Source organism: Elephas maximus, chromosome 9 (genome assembly GCF_024166365.1).
Source record: "Elephas maximus indicus isolate mEleMax1 chromosome 9, mEleMax1 primary haplotype, whole genome shotgun sequence".
Taxonomy (NCBI): Eukaryota; Metazoa; Chordata; class Mammalia; order Proboscidea; family Elephantidae; genus Elephas; species Elephas maximus.
The window spans coordinates 48,707,406-48,728,079 of NC_064827.1; the positions used below are offsets into that span (position 1 = coordinate 48,707,406).

General features: G+C 41.8%; 1 protein-coding gene across 1 annotated transcript in view; it reads left to right on the forward strand.

Annotated features, from left to right (window-relative positions):
• Nucleotides 1–387: 387 nt before the first annotated feature.
• Nucleotides 388–20,674, forward strand: part of GALNT12 (polypeptide N-acetylgalactosaminyltransferase 12) — a 56,561-nt gene continuing 36,274 nt past the window's right edge. Inside the window, exon 1 of the mRNA XM_049896138.1 lies at nt 388–779. Coding sequence (XP_049752095.1) covers nt 424–779 — 356 coding nt within the window. The 5' untranslated portion in view covers nt 388–423. The remainder of the gene's footprint in view (nt 780–20,674) is intronic.

Below are 20,674 nucleotides of genomic sequence, written 5' to 3' on the forward strand. Positions count from 1 at the left end.
AAATAGTTTATTCCAGTTCATTTTCAGTTTCTTGGAGTCAGCGTCTGTAAAATGAAGAATAAGAAACACCAAAAAAAAAAAAAAAAAAGCAATCTGCTGCCGTAAGGATTACAGTTTACGGGGCAGTTCTCTACTCTGTCACGTGGGCTCACTATAAGTTCGAATCGACTCCACCGCGATATCTAACAACTTTTTTTTAATGCACCGCAGCCCAGCGAAGACGGTGCAAGTCTTAGTAAGCCCGTGTGAGAATCTGAGAAAAACGGTGGACCGCGCTCCCGAGGGAGGGCGGGGCGGGAAGGGGGTGGCGCGCAGGTGGGGCGGGCCGGGGGCGGGGCGGCGCGGCGCTGCGGTTCCGGGATCCGGATCTCCTCTCCGTCACCGGCTCGGGCGCGCAGACCGCTGGCCTCAGCTGGTGGGCGCATGTGGGGGCGCGCGGGGCGGCGGCGCTGCCCGCGGGGGCTGCGGCGGGGCCGGGCGACGCTGTTGGCGCTGTTGGCGCTGCTGGCGTTGGCTGGGCTGGGCTCGGTGCTGCGGGCGCGGCGCGGGGCCGGGGCGGCAGAGCCCAGACCCCCGCGCCTCGGGCGGCGCGAACCAGTCTTGCTGCGGCCCCCGCTGCCCGCGGACGCGTTGGGCGCGCAGGGCGAGGCGGTGCGGTTGCAGCTGCAGGGCGAGGAGCTGCGGCTCCAGGAGGAGAGCGTGCAGCTGCACCAAATCAACGTCTACCTCAGCGACCGCATCTCGTTGCACCGCCGCCTGCCCGAGCGCAGAAACCCGCTGTGAGTCCTCAGGTGGTGGGGAGGAGCACTGGACTCGGAGTCCCGGCCTGCCCCTCCCCGGGCCTCAGTTTCTCCTTCTGTAGAGTGGCAGGGTGGAACTGGAGTCTCTGAATATGTGGGTATGGCATCTCAGTGAGTCTTTTCGGAAGTGAGCAGTGTCAGGGTGCACATGGGCGGGGGGGGGGGTCGGGCTAAGCAAGAAAGTGAAAAAAAAAAGAGAAAAATCTCAGAAATTGACGAATCTGTTACTAAGTGGTCTCAGCCCCGAAAGAGGTGGGTTGGGGCCTAAGCAGATAGATTTTGATGAGTCTCGCTTTGGCTGCCCTTCTTCTGCTCTCGCAACACGCCCAGGACAGCCCCGTTCTGCCTGTGTCGCTCTGGTGTGTGTCTGTCCGCCAAGGTAGTGACTCCTGGGAGCAGAGGTAGGCCAGATTTATTCATCTGTGTGCCACCCCAGCGAATGGACCACGTTGGGAGTGGCGGCCAGGCAAGAGAGGGGAAAAGTGGCTGGAAGGCCAAGCCAGTGTCTGCAAGCTGCCTTCCCCTCTTACTGAGAGCTGGGTCTGGAACTTCAGGAGAAGGAAGGCAGGGAGGAGCAGCTGGTGGAATGAGTTCCTCCTGGCTGTGGCCCAGCCCAGCTCATGCCTGTGGGTGGTGCTGGACCCAGCCTGTGTGATGAGAAGGCCTGGTTCCTGTTGGAGCTGCTGGCTGGGCAAGTGTGTGTCCTCTGGGTGGGTAAGTAACAGGTGAACAAGCTGGCAGTAGGAGAAAGGCCAGGTGGCTACTGCCACCTTTGCCCCTGGACCTCCTGGCCTCTCTCCTTTTCTCCCAGTTGGTGGTAATCTTCCAGGACCCTAGCTGAGCCCCCTCCTTCAAGACTTAGAGGGAAAGAGGGATCAGAGAGGGCGTCCCTGGAGGAGCCACTGTGGACAGCCTGATTTGTATGCTGGCACACACCTGCCATCCTTTTCTCTCCTTGTCCTTCCTGCTTTCCAAACCCAAACCAAACCACTGCCATGGAGTTGATTCCGACTCATAGGCACCCTATAGGACAGAGTAGAGCTGCCCCGTAGGTTTCCAAGGAGCGGCTGGTGGATTCTTCAATTTCTGAGATAGTTCTATCATTTTTTTCATCTGTTGGTTAGCATCACCAGGGCTCCAACACAGGTGTGCAAATAGGCTCAGAGAGGATAGGTGACTCACCAAGGCCCCCAGCTGGAAAGTGACCCTCCTGGCCCTCTTGGCACCATGCTGATTTCAGGGTTTTAGGGGCTCGCCCTGCAGAACTTTGGCCAGTGAGAGTATGAATACCTAGATGAGGAAGCTCAGACCGCCCCCTGACCCTTCCCGCCCCAGTCCTCAAAGCTTGGATGGACTTGAACTTCACTGTCCTCCCTATTTTTCGGCATTTGCTCACTTCTAACTTCATGCTTTTGCCTGAGGCATTTTCACTGTTAATATTTTTGAGTAAAACTTTGTTGGGATTAGTAGCCTTCCCCTCTTCGCCCAAATGACTTAGTGCACATTTAACTCCTTGAAACCCCAAAGATGCTCACTGAGGCAATATCTAGGGAAGGAGCACAGCTTTCAGGTGGAACCCAGCCCAAAAAAGATCTGGTCTCTTTTGCTTATCAGCTCTGTGATCTTGAGCAAGCTACTTAGCCTCTCTGTGCTGCAGTTTTCCTATCTATAAAATAGTGAACTAGTAGAAATAGCGCAATCTGTGAACTAACAGCTAGCACCGTGCCTGGGAGCAACACAGTGTACTCAATTCTTACTAGTTTTTCCTTCCTTCCCTGTTGCCAAGAATACACTCAGGAAGCTGCTTTTGAGAGTCATCTAGGGATTGCTCGTAAAGGTTTTCTTTTCCAGGATCCAACTTCCTTTATTGTCTGAGATTGCAATTGGGCAGGTCCCTTTGAAAACACTGGACGACCTGTGCGGCTTGTGGTTTCCAGTCTCCATGGTGATGCAGCTGCCCTGTGTCCTATCAAGGTTGGCTTATAAATCCTGCTGTTGCATTGACTCTGGGAAGTTAATGCAAACACAGCATGATAAGGAGTGTGAATGCCTCCTGCCTTTAATTCCTGCATCAGGGCCTGTTGGGCTATTCTTGCCAGACTAGAAAGAAAGGTGGGCTTGAGCAGTGTTGGTTTCAGCTCGCCGGTCAGTAAGGCAGGGCCTTATGTGGAGACTCACTTCATATAGGAGTGCGGAGCTAATCAGAGTTTCGAAATTTAGCAGGAGAAACTGGAATGGCAAGTTATGAATTCACAGCGTGTGAGGGCTTTCCTTGAGAGCCTAATTAATAAGCGGGGGTTGTTGTTGTTGTTGGGTGCCATCAAGTCGATTTCAACTCACAGCAATATTCCATCCTTGTGACAGAGTAGAACTGCCCCATAGCGTTTTCTAGGCTGTAATTTTTTTTTTGGGGGGGGTGACAGCAGAACCTTAACTCTTCCTTTGTCAATTTTATTTATTTATTTAAATTTTTTATTGGGCTTTAGATGAAAGTTTCCAGAGCAAATTCGTTTCTCATGCAATAGTTTGTACATAAAGTATTCCCTAACATTGTTTGCATTCCCCTCCATCAATCAGCACTCTCCCCATTTCAGCACTGGGTTCCCCGTTTCCTTTCCTCCAGATTTTCTTCCCGTTCCTGCCTTCTCATCTTTGGTTTTGGGCAAGTATTGTCCTTTTGATCTTGTATAATTGATTGTTCTAAGGAACACATGCCTCTCAGTGTTACTGTTTATTTTATGGGCCTGTCTATTGTTTGGCTGAAAGGTGGTCTCCAGAATGGCTTCAGTTCCAGGTCAGAAGGGTGTCTTAGGGCCATAGTCTTGGGATTTCCTCCAGTCACTGTCAGACCAGTAAGTCTGGTGTTTTTTATGAATTTCATTTTTTGTTCTACATTTTTCTCCTGCTCTGTTGTGATACCAGTCAGAGCGGTCAGTAGTGGTAGCTGGGAACCATCTAGTTCTTTTGGTCTCGGGGTCGTGTAGGCTGCGGTTCATGTGGTCTATTAGGCCTTTGGACTAACTGCTCTTTTGAGTCTTTGGTTTTCTTTACTCTCCTTTGCTCCAGATGGGAAGAGACCAATAGCTATATCTTAGATGGCCGCTTGCAAACTTAAAAGACCCCAGACACTACTCACCAAAGTAAGATGCAGAACATTGTCTTTATGTACTGTGTTGTGCCAATTGATGTAAATGTCCCCTGAGTCTATGGTCCTTTGCCTTTGAGCCTGGGAACTTTGTCCTGCAAGGTGTTTGGTTATGACTAAGAGGTTTCTGTGACTCTGCCCCTTGTGTGGGCTGTTGTCTGTATTAATATATGTGCAGCACCTACAATTATGTATGTAGAAATATCTACAACCAAACCTATATCTGCAGGAGGGCATGCTCCCTAATGCCCTTCCATACCTCTTGGCATATTCATCTACCTATTTGTCCATTTGTAAATTATTATTTTTTAACACTATTGCTGCAGGATTATCTAAGCTATAGTAGTTACTGTAGTTGCCCTTTATTTATGCGTTCCTCTCAATGTCTTCCTGTGCCTTGGTCCTGTTGTGCTGACTGCCCCCATATTGCGTATTGCCTTTCCCATCACCAGTGTTAACACATGTCTTCTATCTAGTTAGTTATTTTTCCTTTCTCCTTCTCCCATCCCTGCTAACCATCAAAGGATGTTTTTTTCTGTGTTTAAACATTCTCTTGAGTTCTTATAATAGTGGTCTCATATAATATTTGTTCTTTTGCGACTAATTTTGGTTAACATAATGTGTTCCAGATTCATGCATGTTATGACACGTTTCACGGATTCATTGTTGTTCTTTATTGTTGCATTGTATTCCATTGTGTGACTGTACCATAATTTGTTTATCCATTCGTCAGTTGATGAGCTCCTAGGTTGTTTCCATCTTTTTGCTATTAACAGTGCTGCAATGAACATGGGTGTGCATATATCTATTCTTGTGATGGCTCTTATTTCTCTAGGATGTATTCCAAGGAGTGGGATTGCTGCATCTTATGGTATTTCTGTTTCTAGCTTTTTAAGGAAGCTCCAAATCAGTTTCCAAAGTGGTTGTACCATTTTACATTCACGCCAGCAGTGTATAAGTGTTCCAATCTCTCCACAACCTTTCCAACATTTATTATTTTGTGTTTTTTGGATTAATGCCAGCCTTGTTGGGGTGAGATGGTATCTATCTCATTGTAGTTTCAATTTGCATTTCTCTAATGGCTAATGGTTGTGAGCATTTCCTCATATTGTCAGTTTTCTGTCTGAATGTCGTCTTTGGTGAAGTGCCTGTTCATATCCTTTGCCCATTTTTTAATGGAGTTGTTTGTCTTTTTGTTGTTGAAGTTTTGTAGTATCTTGTAGATTTTAGAGATTAGTCGTAGCAAAAAATTTGTTGTAGCCAAAAATTTTTCCTCAGTCTGTAGGTTGCCTTTTTACTCTTTTAGTGAAGTCTTTTGATGATCATAAGTGTTTGATTTTTGGAAGCTCCCAGTTACCTAGTTTCTCTTCTGGTGTTTGTGCATTGTTAGTAATGTTTTGTATTCTGTTTATGCCATGTATTAGGGCTCCTATTGTCCCTATTTTTTCTCCTGTGATCTTTATTGTTTTAAATTTTGTATTTAGGTCTTTGATCCATTTGTAGTTAGTTCTTGTGCATGGTGTGAGGTATGGGTCTTGTTTCATTTTTTTGCAGGTGGATATCCAGTAATGCCAGCACCATTTGTTAAAGAGACTGTCTTTTCCCCTTTAACGGGCTTTGGGCTTTTGTCAAATATCAGCTACTCATAACATAGGTGGATGAATTTACATCTGGATTCTCAATCCTGTTTCATTGGTCTATGTATCTGTTATTGTACTAGTACCAGGCTGTTTTGACTATTGTGGCAGTACAATAGGTTCTAAAGTCAGGTACTGTGAGGCCCCTCTACTTTATTCTTCTTCTTTAGTAATGCTTTACTTTTCCAGGGCCTCTTCCCTTTCCATATGAAGTTGGTGATTTGTTTCTCCATCTCATTAAAAAATGCCATTGGAATTTGGATCGGTATTTCATTGTATTTGTAGATCACTTTGGGTAGAATTGACATTTTCACAATGTTGAGTCTTCCTATCCAAGAGCAAGGTATGTTTTTCCACTTTTGTAGGTCTCTTTTGGTTTCTTGCAGTAGTGTCTTGAAGTTTTCTTTGTATAGGTCTTTTCCATCTCTGGTTAGATTTATCCCTAAGTATTTTATCTTCTTGGAGGCTATTGCAAATGATATTGATTTGGTGATTTCCTCTTTGAAGTTCTCTTTGTTGGTATAGAGAAATCCAACTGATTTTTGTATGTTTATCTTGTTTCCTGATACTTCGTTGAAATCCTCTTAGTTCCAGTAGTTTTCTTGTGGATTCTTTGGGGTTTTCTGTATATGAGATCATATCATCTGCAAATAGAAATACTTTTACTTCTTCCTTACCAATTTGAATGCCCTTTATTTCTTTTTCTAGCACAATGTCAGATAAGTGTGGTGATAATAAAGGGCATCTTGTCTGGTTCCAGTTCCCAAGAGGAGTACTTTCAGACTCCATTTGGGATGATGTTGACTGTTGGCTTCATATAAATGCCCTTTATTATGTTGAGGAATTTCCCTTCTATTTCTATTTTGCTGAGAGTTTTTATCATGAATGGCTGTTGAACTTTGTCAAATGCCTTTCCTGCATCAATTGATAAGATCATGTGGGGCTTGTCTTTTGTTTTATTTATGTGATGGATTTGATTGTTTTTCTAATGTAGAACCATCCCTGCCTACCTGGTATGACTCCCACTTGGTCATGGTGAATTATTTTTTTGTTATGTTGTTGAATTCTTTTGGCTAGAATTACATTGAGGATTTTTGTGTCTATGTCCATGGGGATATTGGTCTGTAATTTTCTTTTTTTGCAGTTTCTGCATCTGGCTTTGTATCTGAGTTATCCTGGCTTCACAGGATGAATTTGGGAGTATTTCTTCTTCTTTTATGCTCTGAAATACTTTGAGTAGTATTGATGAGAGCCCTTCTCTGAATGTTTGGTGGAATTCTCCAATGAAGCCATCTGGTCCAGGGCTTTTTGTTGTTATTGCTGGGAGTTATTTTTTAATTACCTCTTCAATCTCTTCTTTTCTTATGGGCCTGTTCAGTTTTTCTACCTCGGTTTGTGTCAGTTTAGGTAAGTAGTGTGTTTCTAGAAATTTGTCCATTTCTTCTAGGTTTTCAAATTTGTTGGAGTACAAATTTTCGTAGTATTCTTCTATGATCCTTTTTATTTCACTTGTTTCTGTTGTAATTATGGCTGTCTGATTTCTTACTTGGGCTGCTTGCTTCTTGTGCTGCTTTTCTTTTGTCGCTTTGGCCAGTAGTTTGTTGATTTTATTGATCCTTTCAAAGAACCAACTTCTGGTCTTGTTGATTCTTTCTATTGTTTTTCTGTACTCTGATTTTTTTCTGCTCTAATATGGGCTGTAATCTTTATGGGAGCAGGTCGCCAGGTCCTTCTCCCTTGGAGCTGCCGTGTGTGTTCGAAACACCAACCTTTTGGTTATCAGCCAAGTGCTTAACCATTGTGCCACCAGGGTTCCTGTCAGAGGGGTGGTTAAACCCATTGCTGACGAGTCTATTCCAACTCATAATGACCCTATAGGACAGAGTAGAACTGCCCCATAGGGTTTCCAAGGCTGTAAACTTTATGGAAGCAGACAGCCAGATCTTTCTCTCTACAGAGCGGCTGGTGGGTTTGAACCACTGAACTTTTGGCTAACAGTGGAGTGTTTAGCTACTGCGTTGCCAGGCTCCTTAGAGAGGTGGTTAAGGTCCTTGAATGTTGAAGGAGAGAGGGCTTTGAGGGAGCATCCAGTATAAACAAAGAGGAAAAGCCACAGCCCCATGGTCACACAACATATCTGAAACAGAGCTAGCCTAGAACCCAGATTTTTTTTATCCTCTTTCTTCTTCTTGGGAATGTCGGAGGATTTTTTTATTTACCAGAGGTTCTACAGGAGAAAGATGTGACAGCCTTCTTCGGTAAAGATTTACAGCCTTGGAAACCCTATGGGTCAGTTCTCTGCCCTGTAGGGTCGCCATGAGTTGGAATTGACTTGACGGCGGTGGGATTGGTTTAATTTTAAAAGTAATATGTATTCAGTCAAGAAATTTTAGCACATACGGAGAGGCAAAAAGGAAAAAATAAAAATCACCCATAAACCTACCATCTCAGGAGAACTGCTGTTAACATTTTGCTGTTTATCTGTCTAGACTTTTCCAGGTATAGATATTGTCGTTCTTAGCTGCCATTGAGTTAGCCCCCTGATTCATGGTGACCCTGTGCACAACGGGAGAAAATGCTGCCCAGTCCTGGATTGTTGATTGGACTATTGCAATCCATAGGGTTTTCTTTGGCTGATTTTCAGAAGGAGTTCATCAGGCCTTCTTCCTACTCCGACTTAGTCTGGAAGTGCTGCTAAACCCTATTCAACATGCTTTAAAAAAAAAAAAAAAAACTATTGCTGTTGAGTCAATTCAGCACGCTTAGGTTTTTTGTTTGTGTTTTAGGTGAAAGTTTACAGTGCAAATTAGTTATTCATTCAAAAAATTTATACACAAATTATTTTGTGACATTAGTTGCAATCCCGCAATGTGTCAGCACTCTCCCCCTTTGTCTTTTCACCCTGGGTTCTCTGTGTTTATTTGTCCAGTTTTCCTGTCCCTTTCTGCCTTCTCGTCTTTGCTCTTGGGCAGCGGTTGCCCACTTGGTGTTGTATACTTGACTGAACTAAGAAGCACGTTCCTTATGTGTGTTATTGTTCATTTTATAGGCCTGTCTAATCTTCGGCTGAAAAGTGAACTTTGGGAGTGGCTTCAGTTCTGAGTTAGCCGGGTGTCCAGGGGCCATAGTCTTGGGGTTTCCTCCATACTCTGTCAGACCAGTAAGTCTGGTCTTTTTTTGTAAATTTATATTTTGTTCTGCCTTTTCTCTGGCTGTGTCTGGGACTCTGTGTTGTGATCCCTGTCACAGCAGCCAGTGGTGCCAGCCAGGTGCCATGTAGTTCTGGGCACTGGTGGAAGCTGTGGTTCATATGGTCCATTAGTCCTTTGGACTAAGATTTTCCTTGTGTCTTTGGTTTCAGCATGCTTAGGTTTTGAAAAACGTACATTTGGGTGTGTGGATGAGAACATACTCAAACATGAACATGTACATAGGTCCACATGTTTTTAACCAAAGTCTTTGCACTACGTGCATTAACCAGTTAGCAGGAGCAAGGAGTTGGAAGCGACTGAGGGATGTTTGGCTTGGCTCTTCCCGGTGTCTGCAAGGCCTGGCACTATGTCTGCTCCCTTGGACAGGGCCAGACCAAAAAAGAGACATTTTGGAGTCTTGGCTCTAACTCTGAGAGACTCTGTGTAGACCCAGCCCCTCTGAGAACTAACAATTCACATGCCAGTGGACTTCAGCACAGCTTTATTTATATTCGTTACAGAACTGGATAGAAGATGAGAAGTATGCTGACAGGGAATCTTTGCATGGTAGTATGGCAAGTGTAGGTTTTGCAAAACACTTTCACAAATATCATCCCATTTGATCTTAGCAAGGAGGGGAACTTTCACTCTGAGATGGCAGCAAATCAAAGTGGGGAGCCAGATAGCTGGGTTTACGATCCTGGGGAGCCTTTTAAGAATACAAATGCCAGAGACCTTCCCCTTAACAGTTAAATCAGAGTCTTTGAGTCAGACCTAGGCTGAGTCTGATGTGCAGCCAGGATTGAAAGCTACTGGCCCAGAACCTGTGGATTTCTTACTCAGAAGATTTAGGATGGGTGTTTTTGAGGGCGTGGGAGAATACCAGAATTAGACAAAGTAGAAATTAATAAGTCAAATGCAGATGAAACTAGGGATGACAGCACAGTTAGTTGTGCAGTGTGTCACAAGTAAATGATTGCTAATATCAGTGATAGAATTTTTGCCTTCCACGCAGGAGACCTGGGTTCGATTTCTGGCCGATGCACCTCATCTGTAGCCACCACCCATCTGTCAGAGGAGGCTTGCACGTTGCTATGATGCTGAACAGGTTTCAGTGGGGCTCCCAGACTAAGATGAACTAGGAAGAAAGGCCTGGCAATCTCCTTCCGAAAATCAGCCAGTGAAAACCCTGTGGACCACAATGGTCTGATCCCCAGTTGATTATGGGGATGGTACAGCACTGGGCAGCATTTAGTTTCGTTGTGTATAGGATTGCCATGAGTTAGGGGCCGACTCGACGGCAGCTAAAAACAAACATAATATTGTACCAATGTTTGCAGAAAGTTTCAGTTTTCATAGACTAGAGAGGCCTTGAGATAATCATTAAAATGTTATCTTCACTTGCATTCTGACCTGCTTAAGAAGAGAGAAAAGGCAGAGTGTGCTGTGCATTTATTTCCCCAGGGTGCCATGCGTATGAACAGGAGCTGGTTTCTGCCCGCGGCAGAGGAGTTGTGAACCACTGGTTGGGAGAGCATGTAACTGATACACAAGAGTTTGCATTTCTTAAACTCTTGCTCTAGTTTTTGCCTTGTTAATAACATAATTGTAGGTGTATCTGAGTTCAGGGTTCAGGATTTGGGTGCTGGAAAGGCCAAGAGTCTCAAAATAGCTCTAAGTAGGTTAATTCCCCCAAGAAAGTGTTTGCGTCTTGCTGAGGTTGGCAGGGGGGAGTTGGTCAGGATATCTCTTTTTGAAGACATGTAGTCTGCTTGTCTGTTCTTGTAACAACATTATCTTTGGAGAAACATCATATGTGGTGTAGAGATTAGACTGATGTGTGTTTCTTTTGCCTCCACAATAAGGTTGTAAAATGCAGGGCATTTTATTAATTCTTATTAGCCCCATTTTGTGGTCATCAGGATGACATTCTTTTTTGAGTCAGTTCATTAAATTCACAGAATATGTTCAATTTATTTAGTATTTTTGTGATATCTTTTTTCATCCTTGGACTTTCACTCTTACTTTGTCCTGATGTTCTAGGTGTGTGTCTCAATAACATGCTGCTTGATTCTGTGTTTTCATTTTACAAAATCCGGACTGGCAGTCTTTGTCTTTAAACTAGATAGTTATATCCACGTATATGTATTATGTTACTGATACTTTTGGATTCTGTCTTCTTATTTTATGTTTTCCATTTGTTATGATTTTTCTATTTTTTTCTTTTGTTGTTGCTTTTTGAATTGATAGAAGTTTCCCCTTCCCCTTCTCATTCCATTTTTCTCTCTCTACTAAATTGGCAGTTATCTATTTTATTTTTGTGGTAACCCTAGAAATTTTAAAGGATATATTTAACTCAGCAAACTCTGAAGTTAATCAGGAACTATGGCTTTTCCTGAACCAAGGACCTTAGAGTGCTTGAGCACTTATCACCTTCCTCCCAGTTTGTATGACATTCCGCTCCACCGTTTTAATTCTGCCTTGGTTTTTAAACCAACGAGTTAGACATTCTTTTTAATGCAGTTTTTATTTAGATTTATCCACAAGTTTGTTATTATTTTCCGAGTTGAAGATCTTTCTGGGATTCTTTTCCTTCTTCCTGAAATACATCTTGTATTCATCATTACAGTGATTTACAGAGAAGGTCTGTTGTTTAAACGCTCACTTTTATTTATCTAAAAATGTTTTTATTTTGCTCTTGTTCTTGAAAAATAGTGTTTCTGGGTATGTAATTCTAGACTGATAGTTTGGCATTTGAAGATTTTCCCCTGGCTTTGTATTATTGCTGGGAGAAGTCGACATTTAGGCAAATCTGTCATTCTTGCTCCTTTGTCATTCATTTGAGATATTCTTTTATTTATTTAAACATATTAAGCTTACTTATTTTATGCTCTGTATTTCTTACTTGTGGTATCTAGATTCGTGTTTTTTGTTGTTCCTGGGCTTTGAGGATTTCTTTTACTTGCTTGTCAGCTAAGCTATGCATTTAAAAGATTTTAGAAAGTATTTTATCAAGAATTTTCTGGGCGTTTTATATAACAGGAGGATTTCTCTAGACATTTTAGTCTTCCATATTGTCAAAAATGGAAGTCCTGTATTCACTTTTGTGATGGTTAAGGTTGTGTGTCATCTTGGTGGGGCCATGATTCTCAGTGGTTTGGCAGTTATATAATGATATAATTTGGCAGTTATGTAATGATGTAGTCATCCTCCATGATGTGATCTGATGTGATCAGCCAATCAGTAGTAAGGCAAATTTCTTCGGGAGTGTGGCCTGCATCCAATGTATATATGGACATTCTGGCAAACCTCACTTACTTGCTCTGGATCCTGCATCTGGCTTGTCAACATCTGACCTCCAGTTCTTGGAACTTGAGCCAGCTGCCTATTGTATTGCCTGCTGATCTTGAGATTCATCAGCTTCTGCAGTCTGAGCCAGCAGCCCGCCGTCTTACCTGCCAGTCTTGGGATTCGTTGGCGTTCTCAGCCTGTGAGCCAGCAGCCTGCCTTCTGACCTACTAATCTTCAGCTCATCAGCCCCTGCAGCTACGTGATTTAGGAGAAACCTCTAGCCTAATGCATGACCCATGGACTTGGGGCCTGCTAGCCTCTACAACTGTGTGAGCCAATTCCATGGCATAAATTTCTCTCTCTCTGTATGTGTGTCTGTATATATGTGTGTGTATATATATATATATATAAAAAAAAAAACTATACACACACATATATACTCTTCACTGGTATTGCTTCTCTAGAGAACCCAGCCTAAGACACTTTTTAAAAGCACGTATTTTATGTGCTAGGACTCTTTTGGTTACAAGGGACCAAAAACAACACAAACTGACTTAAACATAAAAAGAAATTATGTTGACATCTATCATATTAAAATCCAGGATTTGAACTGGGTTCAGGTTGTTCCTGGCCCTGGATCCTGGGACTGAAATGATGTCATCAGGAGAATGTTGATTTGCCAGACTTGGGGCATGTGACCTTCCAGAGGGTGTGGTGGTAGTGATGGTGTGTGTGTGTGTGTGTGTGTGTGTGTGTTACTATGTGTCCGACCCTATACAAACCACATAGGCTGAGAGTCAGGGAGGCATGGATCCTGAAAGAGAAAAGAAGGTACAGTGATATAAAGAAAGGGGAAAGGATTTTGAACAGTCATAACTCCCAAATGTACATTATAATCTCCCTGGCCCATTTTTTTTTAAAGATATTTATGTGATAACCCTAATAAAAAGATGAAAGAAGACCAGAGGATATTCACTGCGTCCATTCATTCCATCCACATATATTATACCTGTGGGGCTTCTCCTAGGTCCTACCCGATATGGTTGTTATAAGGGCTAAATGGGGTAATATGTGAAATGCTTGCATAGTGCCTCACATGTAGTATGCTGTCTTAGTCATCTAGTGCTGCTATAATGGAAACATTGCAAGTGGACGACTTTAACAAAGAGAAATTTATTCTCTCGCAGTCTAGTAAGCTACAAGTCCAAATTCAAGGCATCAGCTTCAGAGGAAGGCTTTCTCTCTCTGTCGGCTCTGGAGGAAGGTCCTTGTGATGCATTAGCCTTCCCTTGGTCTGGGAGCATCTCAGCACAGGAACCTCGGGTCCAAAAGACGTGCTTTGCTCCCAGCACTGCTTTCTTGGTGGTATAAGGCCCCCTGTCTCTGCTCGCTTCTCCCTTTTATATCTCAAAAGAGATTGGGTTAAACACTAATCTTTTAGATCTCATCAATATAACTGCTGCTAATCCACATTATTACATCATAGTGGTAGGGTTTACACACATAGGGAAATCACATCAGATGATAAAATGGTAGACAATCATACGATACTGGGAATCATGACCTAGCAAAGTTGACAGATATTTTGGGGGGACACAATTCAATCCATGACATATGCAATCAATAAATGTGACTGTTATTGCCAGGTACAATACAGGACATCCTGAAAGTACAAATAGGACTTAGCCCCTGCTCTCACAGAGCACACGGAACATACCAGGAATTTAAGGAAATGATACTATGATTTGGAATTAAACTTGGCTCTGAGCTTCCTTTTGTCCTCAAGGCAAAAGTGGAACCCTACAATGCGTAGCTGTTCCTGTCTAATCAAAGCACAGCTTTTTTTTGTTAGGAAAAAGAGAAAGTTTTTCCTAGAAACAAACTTAGAGAAATTTTGCACAGAGGCATTCCAGAAGGATATATTGAGCTTAAAGGAGAACACGTTTAGGGGAGGTTTTAATGAAAGAAGCAGAAACATACCAGGTCAAGAAAAAGGAGAGGGAAGAATATTAAATTATTGCTCAATGAAGGCATTTGTTATGGGGAGCTAAAGAAAAATGATCCAGCTATATAAAAATACTTTGTGATTATAAACATTATGTATGTTCATCGTAGAACAAGTTTAGAATGCAGAAAAATACAATGATGTAAATAAACCCCCCCCCCGCATGTCTGTCAGTTTGCCGTACTGTGGGGGCTTGCATGTTGCTGTGATGCTGGAAGCTATGCCACCAGTATTGAGATACCAGCTGGGTCACCCATGGAGGACAGGTTTCACCTGAGCTTCCAAACTGAGATAGACTAGGAAGAAGAACCCGGCAGTCTACTTCTGAAAAGCGTTGGCCAGTGAAAACCTTATGAATAGCAGCAGAACATTGTCTGATATAGTGCTGGAAGATGAGCCCCCCAGGTTGGAAGGCACTCAAAAGATGACTGGGGCAGAGCTGCCTCCTCAAAGTAGAGTAGACCTTAATGAGGTGGATGGAGTAAAGCTTTCGGGACCTTCATTTGCTGATGTGGCACGACTGAAAATGAGAAGAAACAGCTGCAAACATCCATTAATAATCGGAACCTGGAATGTACGAGGTAAGAATCTAGGAAAATTGGAATCGTCAAAAATGAAATGGAACGCATAAACATCGATATCCTAGGCGTTAGTGAGCTGAAATGGACTGGTATTGGCCATTTTGAATCGGACAATCATGTAGTCCACTATGCTGGGAATGACAACTCGAAGAGGAATGGTGTTGCATTCATCATCAAAAAGAACATTTCAAGATCTATCCTGAAGTACAATGCTGTCAGTAATAGGATAATATCCATGTGCCTACAAGGAAGACCAGTTAATACGACTAGTATTCAAATTCACGCACCAACCACTAGGGCCAAAGATGTAGAAATAGAAGATTTTTATCAGCTTCTGCAGTCTGACATTGATCGAACATGCAATCAAGATGCATTGATAATTACTGGCAATTGGAATGCAAAAGTTAGAAACAAAGAAGAAGGATTAGTAGTTAGAAAATATGGCCTTGGTGATAGAAACAATGCTGGAGATGGAATGATAGAATTTTGCAAGACCAACGACTTCTTCATTGCAGATACCTTCTTTCACCAACATAAGTGGTGACTGTGCACATGGACCTCGCCAGATGGAACACACAGAAATCAAATTGACTACATCTGTGGAAAGAGACGATGGAAAAGCTCAATATCATCAGTCAGAACAAGGCCGGGGGCCGGCTGTAGAACAGACCATCACTTGCTCATGTGCAAGTTCAAGCTGAAACTGAAGAAAATCAGAGCAAGTCCACGAGAGCTAAAATATGACCTTGAGACCACCTGAAGAACGGATTTGACGCATTGAACACTAGTGACAGAAGACCAGACAAGTTGTGGAATGACATCAAGGACGAGAGAAAAGACCAAAATGAATGTCAGAGGAGACTCTGAAACTTGCTCTTGAGCGTTGAGCAGCCAAAGCAAAAGGAAGAATTGATGAAGTAAAAGAACTGAACAGAAAATTTCAAAGGGCATCTCAAGAAGACAAAGTAAAGTATTACAATGACATGTGCAAAGAGCTGGAGATGGAAAACCAAAAGGGAAGAACACGCTCGGCATTTCTCAAGCTGAAAGAACTGAAGAAAAAACTCAAGCTTGGAGTTGCAATAGTGAAGGATTCCATGGGGAAAATATTAATGACGCAGGAAGCGTCAAAAGAAGATGGGAAGAATACACAGAGTCATTATACCAAAAAGAATTAGTTGATATTCAACCACTTCAAGACGCAGCATATGATCAGGAACCGATGGTACTGAAGGAAGAAGTCCAAGCTGCTCTGAAGGCATTGGCGAAAAACAAGGCTCCAGGAATGGATGGAATATCAATTGAGATGTTTCAACCAACGGATGCGTCGCTGGCGGTGCTGACTCGTCTGTGTTAAGAAATATGGAAGACAGCTTCCTGGCCAACCAGCTGGAAGAGATCCATATTTATGCCTATTCCCAAGAAAGGCGATCCAACCGAATGTGGAAATTATAGAACAGTATCATTAACATCACATGCAAGCAAAATTTTGCTGAAGGTCATTCAAAAACGGCTGCAGCAGTATATCGACAGGGAACTGCCAGAAATTCAGGCCGGTTTCAGAAGAGGATGTGGAACCAGGGATATCATTGCTGATGTCAGATAGATCCTGGCTGAAAGCAGAGAATACCAGAAAGCTGTTTACCTGTGTTTTATTGACTATGCAGATGCATTCGACTGTGTGGATCAGAACAAACTATGGAAAATATTGTGAAGAATGGAAATTCCAGAACACTTAATTGTGCTCAAGAGGAACCTTTACATAGATCAAGAGGCAGTTGTTCGGACAGAACAAGGGGATACTGACTGGTTTAAAGTCAGGAAAGGTGTGCGTCAGGGTTGTATTTTTTCACCATACCTATTCAATCTGTATGCTGAGCAAATAATCCGAGAAGCTGGAATATATGAAGAAGAACGGAGCATCAGGATTGGAGGAAGACTCATTACCAACCTGCGTTATGCAGATGACACAACCTTCCTTTCTGAAAGTGAAGAGGACTTGAAGCACTTACTGATGAAGATCAAAGACCACAGCCTTCAGTATGGATTGCACCTCAACATAAAGAAAACAAAAATCCTCACAACTGGACCAATGAGCAACATCATGATAAACGGAGGAAAGATTGAAGTTGTCAAGGATTTCATTTTACTGGGACCCACAATCAACAGCCATGGAAGCAGCAGTCAGGAAATCAAAAGACGCATTGCATTGGGTAAATCTGCTGCAAAGGACCTCTTTAAAGTGTTAAAGAGCAAAGATGTCACCCTGAAGACTAAGGTGCGCCTGACCCAAGCCATGGTATTTTCAGTAGCATCATATGCATGTGGAAGCTGGACAATGAATAAGGAAGACCGAAGAAGAGTTGTGAATTGTGGTGTTGGCGAAGAATATTGAATATACCGTGGGCTGCCAAAACAAAGAACAAATCTGTCTTAGAAGAAGTGCAGCCAGAATGCTCCTTAGAGGCAAGTATGGCAAGACTGCGTCTTACATACTTTGAACACGTTGTTAGGAGGGATCAGTCCCTGGAGAACATCATACTTGGCAGAGTACAGGGTCAGCAGAAAAGAGGAAGACCCTCAACGAGGTGGCTGCAACAATGAGCTCAAGCATAACAAGGATTGTGAGGATGGTGCAGGACCGGGCAGTGTTTCGTTCTGTTGTGCATAGGGTTGCTATAAGTCAGAACTGACTCGACACCTAACAACAACAACAACAACAAAAAAAAAATCATTGATAATCTCACTTTTCAGAGATAACCATTGTTAGCATTTTTGGCATATTCCTTCCATTGTTTATTGTCTATATGTGATTTCGTGCACACTCATGTTGTTGTTTATAGAATCGGGGTAATGCTGTTTGTAGATCTGTCATGGATTGAATTGTGTCTCCCAAAAGTGTCAGTTAACTTGGCTAGGTCACGATTCTCAGTATTGCATGATTTTGTCATCTGATGTGATTTCCCTATGTGCTGTATGTAAATCCTATCACTATGATGTTAATGAGATGGCCTAGTGCCAGTTACATGGATGAGATCTACAAGCAGAGAGACCTCAGACCACCAAGAAAGCAACACCGGGAACAGAGCATGTCCTTTGGACCTGAGGTTCCTGTGCTGAGATGCGCCCAGACCAAGGGAAGACTGATGCATCACAAGGACCTTCCTCCAGAGCCGACAGAGAGAGAAAGTCTTCCCCTGGAGCTGATGCCCTCAATTTGGACTTGTAGCTTACTAGACTATAAGGGAATAAATTTCTCTTTGTTAAAGTCGTCCACTTGCAATGTTTCTGTTATAGCACCACTAGATGACAAGATCTGTACCCTGCTCTTTTAACATTATAGTGTGATCATTTTCATTTGTCATTGAATAATCTTTGAAAATGTGATTTTTGATGATGTGTAGGCGTTGTGTTTCTAGAAATTCATCCATTTCTTCTAGGTTTTCAAATTTGTTAGAGTACAATTTTTCATAGTAATCTGATATGATTCTTTTTAATTTCACTTGGGTCTGTTGTAATATCACCCATCTCATTTCTTATTTGGGTTATTTGCTTCCTCTCCTGTTTTTATTTTGTCAGTTTGGCCAATGGTTTATCAGTTTTGTTAATTTTTTCAAAGAACCAGCTTTGGGTCTTGTTAATTCTTTCAATTGTTGTTCTCTTTTCTATTTCATTTAATTTTGCTCGGATTTTTATTATTTGCTTTCTTCTGGTGCCTGAGGGTTTCTTTTGTTGCTCTCTTTCTATTTGTTCAAGTTGTAGGGATAATTCTTTGGTTTTGACCCTTTCTTCTTTTTGAATGTGTGCATTTATTGATGTAAATTGACCTCTGAGGACTGCTTTCACTGTGTCCCAAAGGTTCTGATAGGAAATGTTTTCATTCTCATTGGATTCTATGAATTTCTTTATTCCATCCTTAATGTCTTTTATAACCCAGTCTTTTTTGAGCAGGGTATTTTTCAGTTTCCAAGTGTTTGATTTCTTTTCCCTGCTTTTTCTGTTACTGATTTCTACTTATGGCCTTATGGTCAGAGAAGATGCTTTGTAATATTCCGATGTTTTGGATTCTGTTAAGGCTTGCTTTATGACCTAATATGTGGTCTCTTCTAGAGAATGTTCCATGTGCACTAGAAAATAAAGTATACTTGGTTGCTGTTGGGTGGAGTGTTCTGTATATGTCTATGAGGTAGAGTTAGTTGATTGTGGCATTTAGATGTTCCGTGTCTTTATTGAGCTTCTTTCTGGATGTCCTGCCCTTCACCCAAAGTGGTGTGCTGAAGTCTCTTTCTATAATTGTGGAGGTGTCTATCTCACTTTTCAATGCTGATAGAGTTTGTTTTATGTATCTTGCAGCCCTGTCATTGGGTGCATAAATATTTAATATGGTTATATCCTCCTGGTACGTTGTCCCTTTAATCATATATGGTGTCCTTCCTTATCCTTTGTGGTGGATTTAACTTTAAAGTCTATTTTGTCAGAAATTAATATTGCCATTCCTGCTCTTTTTGGATTGTTGTTTGCTTGATGTATTTTTTCCATCCTTTGGGTTTTAGCTTGTGTCTCTAAGTCTAAGGTGTGTCTCTTCTAGGCAGTGTATAGACGGATCGTGTTTTTTAATCCATTCTGCCACTCTTTGTCCCTTTATTGTGTATTTAGTTCATTTACGTTCAGTGTAATTATGGATAGGTATGAATTTAGTGCAGTCATTTTGATGTCTTTTGTTGTGTGTTGTTGACGGTTTCTTTTTCCCACTTAATTTTATGTGCTGAGTAAATTATCTTTATATATTGTCCTTTCCTCATATTCATTGTTGTTGGTTTTGTTTCTGCTGAGTCTCTATTTTTTTCTTGTATCTTATTTTGAGGAGTAGGATAGTTTGTCTCCTTTGTGGTTACCTTATTATTTACCCCTATTTTTCTAAATTTAAATCTAACTTTTATTTCTTCATATTGTTTATCTTCCCCTCCATATGGAAGATCTATGCTTATATTTCTTAGTCCCTCTTTATTGTTTTAATGTTGTTTTCTTTTATGTAATAACATCACTGTTACCCTGTTTTGAGCTTTCTTTTTTTTGGATTTCCTTGTCTGGATTGACTTCTGATTGCTGTGCCCAGTGTTCAAGTCTTTGGTTGATACCTGATATTATTGATTTTCTAACCGAGGAACTCCCTTAATTTTTCTTGTAGTTTTGGATTGGTTTCTATGAATTCCTTAAACTTCTGTTTATCTGGAAATGTCCTAATTTCACCTTCATATTTAAGAGACAGTTTTGCTGGATATATGATTCTTGGCTGGCAATTTTTTTTCCTTCAGTTTCTTAAATAAGTCATCCCATTACCTTCTTGCCTGCACAGTTTCTGCCGAGTAGTTCAAGCTTATTCTTATTGGCTCTCCTTTGTAGGTGACTTTTCGTTTATCCCTTGCTGCTCTTAAAATTCTCTCTTTATCTTTGGTTTTGGCAACTTTGATTGTAATATGTCTTGGTGACTTTCTTTTAACATCTACCTTATGTACAGTTCGATGAGCATCTTGGATAGATATCGTCTCATTTTTCACAATATTAGGGAATTTTTCTGTGAACAAATCTTCAACAATTCTCTCTGTATTTTCTGTTCTCCCTCCCTGTTCTGGTACTCCAATCACTCATAGGTTATTTCTCTTGATAGAGTCCCACATGATTCTTAAGGTTTCTTCATTTTTTTTAATTCTTTTTTCTGATTTTTCTTCAAATATTATTAGTGCCAAGTGATTTATCTTCAAGTTCAGAAATTCTGGCTTCTACTGCTTAATTCTGCTCCTCTGACTTCCTGTTGAGTTGTCTACTTCTGTAATTTTATTGTTAATCTTCTGAATTTCTGATTGCTGTCTGTCTATGGATTTTTCCAGCTTATTAAATTTTTCATTATGTTCCTGAATAATCTTTCAAATTTTTTCAATTGCTTTATCTGTGTGTTCCTTGGCTTGTTCTGCATATTGCCTGATTTCCTTCCTGATGTCTTGAAGGGTTCTGTATATAAAACTT